Genomic DNA, 9,968 nt, shown 5'->3' with positions numbered 1-9,968 from the left:
CCTACTATATTAATGCACATATTATACGTATATTAATGAAAATATACAAAAAACAAATTAGTGTCAGGTTCAATTGGAATCTGCGTAAATCTACATGGCCCGTGACGTCCCCAGTGAGCAATGAGGTCACATTAGGCCGAGCTCAATTCTAACAGCCAAACAGGGTGAAAACAAACAACACAGAATGCGAATATAAGAAATGAAACTCACCGTAGCTCACATTTTCCTTGAATTTGAAACAAAAAAGGCGCAGTGGCCTCCAAAGTGGCCTCCAGCGCACTGGCTTGTGTCGGGGAAAGCTCCTCAGCGGAGGAGCGGAGGCTATTTTAGGACGCGCAACATCATGGCCAATTTGCTTAATCTTTGCTCAGAGTTAATCAGCGCAAGATAACTAAGAAGAGAGGAAGAATCCAGGAAGGAAAGTGGTATTTTAAGGCTCATTAATTGCGTATGCAGGGTAATCAATCTGAAATAATGTGTTAATTAAGCCAATGGGAATTATTTTATTTAAAGAACAGGGATTAGTATGGATATTTTAATAAATTAACATTTAATGTTTATAATAATATCTCATTATACTTTATGTGCACATAATAGCTTTTTGATGTGCATATATAACCACTTTGTAATTTTCACTGAGCGTTTAGTAAAACAATGCAAGTGAGAGTGGATAAATATGTCGCTAATTGAGAAAGAGTGAAAAATAGGAGGATAGGTGAAAATGAGGGCAAGGACGAGGAATTCCCCAATTTCCCAACCAAATTTCTCAGGCCACGCCCATGTTCTCCCCGCAAAAAACGTCTCTACAAATGGAGATTTCCATAGCATGGCCCGCGTTTTAGGGGCAGCTCCATAATCAGATTGGAGGAGTCTAATAGGGATTACAGTCGGGTGAAAGGGTTTTGCGTACTTGCTGACAGTGGAACAAGATCCCAAGCGGGCACTTCTGCCTATCAAATTCACCATCACATTTCAACAAAGACATCTGTGTTGGTGTGCGTAGAGTACATAGTAACTGGTGAATTTTATTTATCTTATACGCTGGTGAATGGTGGTTGTTGGCTTCAAATATGAACGAAAAGTTCCAAAGACTGCAGTCTTTAAAAAAGATGTTGTGGTCAAAGTTGACGTGCAAATTCAGTCGAATTCAAAAAATTTTGCAGGCAATTTGTTCTGCAACTCTTTCGGGGGATAGGGACCGCATCAAGGGAGTCACCGCTCTATAGTGAGCAGACAGTTCACTATAAGCAACACACGGTCGCCTCCCGCAGCATCTGTTCCAAGGGCAGGGATCAGCTAACCGAGGATAAGTTCAAATAAAGGACGTGGAGTCCGCGCTGTGAAGAGCATTAGAGTATGTTATTGCCTTTTTGATGTGAGCGCAATTGAATTTTTTTTTTCAGGCACTTGGTATTTTGAAATTTAACTTGTGAACATATAGCTTGAGAGGGAGAGTTGTGAACAGTGGCCTGTAAAACATTTTAAAATATTCAATTTCTACATTGCACTATATTCACGATACAGTTTTGTTGCTCATCAGCAAAAAAAAATAAATAAAAGAAATGTAAAAACCGTGTGAGGCGGTCCAAATATCTGCCTCTGACTATGATTCTCCTTGTGAGTCCATCGGGATAACTGTGCTGACTTATTCTACTTTTTTTTTTTAATTAAAATAAATACATATTATATGATGTGTTTTAAATTGTTGTTACGATTTTTTCTTTTTATTATTATTTTTCTTTCTCAGACACTTTATGTGTCTGAGAAAGACTGTATGTGACGTCACTGTATGTGAGAATAAACCTCTCGAATTAAGCTTTTTTTATGCTATAGATCTGCACACACACTGTTATAAGTTCCCCTGGAGGAACGTTTGATAATCTAGTCAGTGTATATTGACGCTATGGGAGTACCACGGAGAGTTCAAAGCTCACGATCAGATGTTGATTGGATAAATTACATATACTACAACCAACAAAGATTCGTTAACTATACTCGGAATGGGATAAAGGGCCTGGCAGAGCAATTGGATAACACTAGTTTGCCGACGTGGCAAAATCGGGCGGCATTGGACATGTTGCTGGCTAAAGAAGGTGGCGTTTGTAAGATGTTTGGCGACGTATGTTGTACTTTCATCCCAAACAACACCGCTCCTGACGGCAGCGTGACCAAAGCATTGGTTGGACTCACAGCATTGTCCGAGGAGATGACCGAAAACGCAGGGATAGATAATCCACTCACCAAATGGCTGGAGGGCATGTTCGGTAAATGGAGTGGCATGTTACAATCAACCCTAACATCATTAGCAGTAAGGGTTGCAATTATAGCTACAGTACGTGTGGTTGTTGTTGTATTCCATGCATAAGAGGGTTGTCTCAAAGACTCATAGAGAACGCCATCACCAAAACTATGCTGTACACACGAGCTCCGAATGATGACAACAATGACGGTACAAATGCCAATTATGAATTTCTGATCAAACCCGATCAGGGGGAATTTTATATGTCTATGTGTTGCTGTGCTTTTCATGCACACCAATAACAACCATGGCAAATTCCGAGTAGACCCTCGTGTCAATGCATTGAGGTCATTCTGATTCTGGCTCTGATTCTGATTTTTGATTCTGCATATTATTTGTAAAAAATCCGATCTGCTCGAGGAGCGTTACGTTATGCACTGGCTGTGAGATGGAACGCAACAACACGTAAGAGCAGCGGTGAAAGCCGGCTTGAAAATAAGATTCTGAATCTGGAGAATGAGTCCGTAGCAACAGGAGTTACTCAAATACAAGTGTACACACCAAATACACACCATTCGATTAAAACATATTGTAATTTTTTTAAATGAATAACAAATGTGAAATAGGATATCAAGGAATCAAACATTTTCATTGATAACATTAAAAAAAAAAAAAAAAAAAAAAAAAAACATTTTAGGAGTCAAGAAAAACCGGGTTCTGGCTAAAAACCTGGCTGCGTTTTAGCGCCACCCACCGACGTACGGCGATACTACACAGCGATGAAAAGTCCGGTTCTGTTTTTGGATTCGGCTCCCGACTAAAAAAAAAAAGAATAAAAAAAAGAGTCGTTCGATTTTTTTTTTTCCCCCCCCCCCCCCCCCCCGACTCTCTGCGTCCGTTCGATTAGTCCGGTGTAATGCACCGGGGAGCGACGGAGGTCTTCCCCGGGGGAGTCGGGCGAGAGTCGGTGGGCTGAGTCGGCGGACGGACTTCGCACAGCGACCATTTAACCCCGTCGAAAGGGCCTCGCCGGGCGGGAGGACGCAACGTGTCAACGTGAAATCACGGGCGCGAGCTCCCGTAAAACGAGTCGCGGACTTTTGATCACCGACCTCCCTTCGACCCCCGGTAATGAGTTGCGATATTCGATTTTCGCCCGCCCCATCCATCCCCACCGGAGTGACTCCCGACTGTTCGGGTCATTTGTAAGAGATTGTTTCACATCTCGATCGATCCTCCTCGGGCGCTCTCGCATCCGCTGCTCGGGTCTGGCTCGGTGTGCGGTCCGCCAGGCTGAAGCCGCTCGCCCTCCCCTCCAGTGGCGTGGGTCTTTGTCGCTGATTCCCTTCCCCTTCTCCGGCTCCGCGCGGTTTTTGTTTTTTTTTTGTTTTTGTTTTTTTTTTTAAACCGAGCTTTCGGCCCGTCCGCCGACATGGGCAAGAAGGAGGAAGACGAGATCATTCGGATCGCGAAGAAAATGGATAAGATGGCGCAGAAGAAGAGCGGGGTGAGACGCCGGGCTGAATGGGGCGCTCATCCCGGCGGATGTTGACGTGTTAGCATGCTAGCGTGTTAGCATGGCTGCGCTGCCGCCGAGATAATGGTGGTGTCGGCGGTGTCCCCCGTCGTCCGAGTTTTCGCAGCCGGTGCGACCCAGTGAGCGGGTCGAGCTTGGCGTAACAACCGAGCCGGTGATCCAGCCCGTTGGTCGGACTCCGTCGAAGTAGCCTGCGATTAATCGCTGAGCATCATTGAATCTAGCATGGGATGCGTTGCTCGTGCGACCTGTGAAAAAACCCATTTTCTGTGCAATATACCGTCATGGTAGTGTAATTACATTGTTATAATTCAGACCTACTTATCTATTTCTATCCACCCCCTTCTTGTTGTACACATTTATTCATCCTGTATAGAATATCCCATTTATATTTACACCCATAGCCATACTAGCAACCATGCTGCCAAGTTGCACCTGTCATAGCCTTTTAATGAACCATTTCCATAGAACACACTAAGTACATTCTGTATATTTCCCTATTATATGTTTTTCTTTTTTCTTTTTTAATGCTAATTGTCTGGACACAACAATGCCCCCTCCCTTACCAAGACCCATTCCTTGTACATGGAAGTGTGTTGAGGTGTAACGGTAACCGATTCTGATTCCCTGTGCAGTCCGGGGCTTTGGACCTTCTGAAGGAGCTGCGCAGTGTCCCCATGACCCTGGAACTCCTCCAGGTATCTCACCTCACTCTGACTCCCCCCCCCCCCCCCTACTTGCATCTTCACTGACGTCTTACTTCACGTGACTTGGTACCAAAAACGACACCTTTTCCGCAGTCGACGAGAATCGGCATGTCCGTCAACGCCATCCGCAAGCAGAGCACAGACGAGGAGGTGACGTCCCTAGCAAAGTCCTTGATTAAGTCGTGGAAGAAGCTATTGGGTAATTATTGTTGCTCACTTGAACCCGACACGTGCGTGACTTTTGGATTGTGCTCCTTGATTCTCTGTGTAGATTCTGTGCTTACCTTTTTTTCCCCTCTGTGGGGACATCGAAAAAATAAAAAAAAGCGTGTGCAGCCTGGTTTTCAAATAGTAACCTCAGCGTTGCTCAGCGATCTTCTGTGTTCATCTGCCCTGACTCTGACTCTGACTCTGACGCCTGTCTGCTGCGCTTGTGTCTGGTCCCTAGATGAGCCCGGAGGTGGAGATAAATCTACAGACGACAAAAGGAAAGAACAAACCACACCCGTCTTGTCTCCCTCGCAAGGAAGTCCAGAGGCTAAAGAAGAAAGGTAAAGGGGGGGCGGGTGGTAGAGAACCAAAACGCAGTGTCGATCTTCAAACATACTTTCTCTCGTTTTTGTTTCTTTTTCTCTCGGTATAATTTTAGTGATGGCTAATGAACTTGTCTTTTGTTAAAACGCTCCCATCCCAGTTCCAGCAGTAACTCCAGCAACAAGAGCGAGCCGGCCGACGTTTCAACCAACACACTCATCTCCACCTTTCCTCGTGCTCCCGGTACCTCGGACTCCGTTCGGATCAAGTGCCGGGAGATGATTTCCAACGCGCTGCAGACCGGGGGTAATCCTATTAATATAATATGACAAACTAGGTCTCTCATCAAAGGATATTGGTTTGGATTTCCGGTTGTCATTTGTGGCTTTACTTATTGGACAAAAACTATTCCCCGCCCTGCTCTCTTTTTTCTCAGGGGACTATATTGCTATTGGTGGTGACTGCGATGAGCTTGGAGCACAGATTGAGGACTATATCCTTTTTACCAAATGTAAACTGACTGTCTTGTTATATATATATATATATATATATATATATATATATATATATATATATATATATATATATATATATGTATATATATATATATATATATATATATATATATATATATATATATATATGTATGTATATATATATATATATATATATATGTATATATATATATTTTTTTTAAGATGAATGTATGGATCATTTTCTATATTTGTTTATAATAAGGCTGCACAATGTACCTTTTCACAATCCACATTGTGATTTTAAAACATTCCATGTCGTGCAGCCCGAGCATGCATTTAGCACACAGTACAGGTTCTCCTCCATTAACGACCCGAGTTCCGTTCCTACAACCAGATCGTTAAGCGAATTGGTGGATAAGCGAGGACCCGTGTTATTTCACGGTAAGGGGGCGTGGCCATTGCAAACGGTAGTGTAGTGAATACTGACAGACTGTGGGAACGACACTGAGACTGAGAACAGTGATGTGATGCGATGTATACAGTGTATATAGTGTTTATCGTACATATAGTGTATACAGTGTATATAGTTATATAGTGTATGTCGTATATATACATTATATAGTGTATACAGTATATATAGTGTATACAGTATATATAGTGCATATAGTGTATAAAGGGTGATGCGCCATGAGATGCTTGGCGCTGACACGCAGTGCACACGCCATGGTATTGTACGCAGCATACAATACAGACTGGTAGAGAGCTGGTCGTATGTCCAAACGGTCGTTAAACAGGTAGGTCGTTAAGTGAGGAGTACCTGCATAAACCTCGTCGAACCGTGTAATGTGATACGTAACCTTCTTTTGAGATGAAGCTTTCCACTGTGCGAGGTGAAAATCTTTGACCCGGCCGGCACGCATCTTCCAAGAATTTAAGAACACTGACATGAAATACAAGAACCGCGTGCGGAGTAGGATCTCGAACCTCAAAGACGTCAAGAACCCGAACCTGAGGAAGACCGTGCTGTGCGGCAGCGTGTCCCCGGAGCGCATGGCCAAGATGACCGCGGAGGTGCGTGAGTGACACATCGCTTGAAATGAAAGAGGCCTTCCAGCGGCTCCAAGTGCATTTAGTCATTCAAAAGCCTGTTTGGAATGTTTATTTTAGTGCCTTCTTAAAAAAAACAAAAAAAAAAACCTTTGTCTGATGTGCGCGTTTGGCTGTGAAAGGTGATGGGAGGGGTGAGGGTCCTTTGTCGTCGTCGTTTCAGCCTTTGATTCCGTGCAGGATATGGCCAGTGACGAGCTGAAAGAGATGAGAAAGAATTTGACCAAAGAGGCCGTCAGGGACCACCAAATGGCCACCACCGGAGGCACGCAGACTGATCTGTTCACCTGCGGCAAGTGCAAGGGCAAGAGGTGCACCTACACACAGGTAAAGAGACTCCCCCTGTGCAACACACTACATACGTATATGATCTCGCCTGAAAATCTTTAGGACGGTTGTTGTTGGTAAATTGGCACAATATGCCAAGAAAGTAGGGTAGTGGGGAGTCCGATACAGCATAGCGATATTGTATCGATACACGGACGGTATCTATATTTTATTATTATGGCTGTCAGTCGATGAAAGAATAATACCTTTAAGGGATATTTTTCAAGTGTTTAATACTCTTATCAATATGGGAGTGGACAAATATGTTTGCTTGATACAAATGTGTGTTTATTGGAGATCAATTAACAACCAAAAACAAATACAAATATTGTCCAGAAACCCTCAAAGGTACTGCATTTTGCATAATTAGCATCTGTCCATCTGCCAATGGTGCGTGCATAAGTGCACATACCTGTCAACCCTCCCATTTTCCCTGGGATTCTCTCTCTCGCTCTCCTCTCTCTCTCTCTCTCTCTCTCTCTCTCTCTCTCTCTGTGTCAGCTGCGCGTTGCGTTAATCCGTTAAAACACATTTGTGTTAACGTGCTATTACCCCGTTAACTTTGACGGCCCTTTTTATGATATAAATTGCAAATACAAATGACAATTTTTGGTTTTGGAATAACACAATCAATTCAATTCAATCCATAAAACCGCTTGGTTACGCTTCGTGTTTCCGGTTGGAAACTTTGCGCTGCGGCGGAGCTGGAGTCGGCAGCAGGAAGTCCCGAAGAAGCGCCAGCGATGATGTGCATCTGCGTCATGCGTGTGGGAGAGTTATCATTTCTTTTTCCTTTCATAACCAGCGTGCCACTGTGGGTTTGTTGACCTATCAATGAACATGTTCTACCATTGCCAAACGGTAGAACAAGGTTGGCCTTGAATTTGAATTTGAAAATTATATATAATATAATAATAAACACGACTGGTGGAACTGGGTGGGAAAAGGGACGGCGCTGTTGAGCTTGTCGCAAACAAAGTCAGTATTGGATGTGACGTCTGCGTACCGCTGTGACGTCTGCGTACCGACGACACTGACGCGCGTCTCAGTTAACGTCCTGACGTCAGCGTCTTCAAGGAGAACTGCGTTTTGAACGTTTTACTGCGGTCAGGTGAGAAACAAATGAATATAATGCGGTAGCATATCGCAATACTTGGCGTGCTGCAAAACGTAGAGAATCGCGATATTATCGTATCGGGACCCAAGTATCGCGATAGTATCATGAGATCCCTGGCGGCAAGAAAGGGCTGCCTAATTAGTAATTTTTTTGGGGGCTATTTCTCCGAGAGGACAGGCATGCCAAGAAATATGTTTACGATGAGCCATTGCAAGAATGGTTTTTGTCCACGGTTTTTGACAAGGACACACAAGCCTTTGGCTATACAGTGCGGCGTTTTTATTCGTTTGTTAACAAGAATTGGTTGATTGACGCTTGTGTCTCTCTAGGTTCAAACACGCAGCGCTGATGAGCCAATGACCACCTTTGTCTTCTGCAACGATTGTGGAAACAGATGGAAGGTACGTGTTGAAAATGACTTCAACCTGCTGATGGGTTTAGAGTACGGAAACGGCCCTAGGAACCTGGAAGGTTTCGCGTAGAAGCTCGGTCGGATTTTTGACGTTTTCAAAAGGCGCTAGCCCCCCAGATAATTCAACGATTAAATTAATGACACGATTTTTGGATGTTAAGGGGCTCTTGAGTTAATTCCTCGGGTCAATAAGGTCAGACCGTTTCCAAACGACCTCAACAAAAGCCTCAGGGCCTCTTGACGCCGGAGACCCGTGCCCATTTCTGCTGGAATGTTGATGGGAGTGAGACGTTGGAGGGAGAGGGTTATCGCCGTCCTCCATAACAACAGTGACCTGAACGATGAGTGTTTCAACTCTTGTTGCCGTCTGCGTTGAGCCAACCTCCTCGATCGCTGAGTCAGTCGAGGTGTCCCGCAGGGAGCGCGGGTCCATTACTGTGCACCAGGTGTATAATATCTCCAGACGTATCACAATAACTTTGCGATGGCCTTGTTTTAAACTAAAAACGAGTGAATGTATTTTGTATTTTATTCACAATGGCTTGTGCTGTTAATATGCCCCCGTACTATTATTATACTCCCATCCATCTCACAAAGGCGCTCAAAATGAGTTAGTACAACGTTATAAATACTAAGCCCTTCAGCTGGATAGTTACTGCGCTTCAAAAATCACTTGTGTTGAACCCCATCTCAATAAAGCTTGTCTCATTTTTTTTACAGTTTTGCTTTCTCTGTTGCCATTTAAATATATTAAAAATATATTAATGTTTTTGTTCTTTTTGTTCTTGTTTGTTAGTTCTGCTGAATATACGAGCAATATCATTGGAATTCAGAAGTAGCAAAATCCCTGGACCAGGATTCTGTCTCCCCTGCAACAGATTGGAACCTTGTACTTTATGGTACCTGGTGTACAAATTGCCATCTAGTCCATCTACCACGGCTGGTTTTATTTGAATATGTTGTTCATAGGCACAGTTCATTGTACCCCCTACATACAAACACACACACACACACACAAACACACACATACATACACACACAGATCTGTTGATCATATTTTTCAGTCATTTTTCCACTGTTTGATGTATGCGATCAACAATGTCTAGCTGTTTCTTTTACCAATATCTTTTTTTATATGTAGTTTTAACATTTTTGACAATGTCTGACTGACCTTTACTACGATTATGCTTTTCCCCCCACGAGAATCTTTTATTTAATTGCCCAATAAAAATGTAATCTGTTTGATTTTGAAAGAATGTAGTCCATCACTCCTATCTTTTTTTTTTTTTGACTGTGTGTTTGGTCTCTTGAGCTTGTGGCGGCTGTGTGAAGTGAAGCTGCTGCAACAGAGGTTCTCTGGGAGCGGGGGGGGGGGGGGTCTGTGCTTGTACCATCACTGGTATACTCGTGATGGCGAATGTACGTACATGTATCATTCTGTCTAAAGACTATTAGATTATGTCATTTGCCAAACCGAAGGGATACAATAGTTCCCCCTTCCTTTGTGCTTCC

General features: G+C 43.5%; 1 protein-coding gene across 1 annotated transcript; it reads left to right on the top strand.

Moving 5' to 3' along the window:
• The first annotated feature begins 3,468 nt into the window (after nucleotides 1-3,468).
• Nucleotides 3,469-9,702, top strand: tcea1 (transcription elongation factor A (SII), 1). The gene is made up of 10 exons (XM_080010659.1): nucleotides 3,469-3,746; nucleotides 4,412-4,474; nucleotides 4,577-4,682; nucleotides 4,932-5,034; nucleotides 5,178-5,323; nucleotides 5,454-5,528; nucleotides 6,410-6,564; nucleotides 6,781-6,927; nucleotides 8,374-8,445; nucleotides 9,253-9,702. The coding sequence occupies exons 1-10, from the start codon at nucleotides 3,672-3,674 to the stop codon at nucleotides 9,259-9,261; spliced, it is 951 nt and encodes a 316-aa protein (XP_079866785.1). The 5' UTR covers nucleotides 3,469-3,671; the 3' UTR covers nucleotides 9,262-9,702.
• The last annotated feature ends 266 nt before the right edge of the window (nucleotides 9,703-9,968 follow it).

This window comes from Zeus faber (genome assembly GCF_960531495.2).
Source record: "Zeus faber genome assembly, chromosome: 12".
Lineage (NCBI taxonomy): Eukaryota > Metazoa > Chordata > Actinopteri > Zeiformes > Zeidae > Zeus > Zeus faber.
The sequence above is the reverse complement of the archived record's forward strand: the minus strand, read 5'-3'. Positions and strand labels throughout refer to the sequence as shown.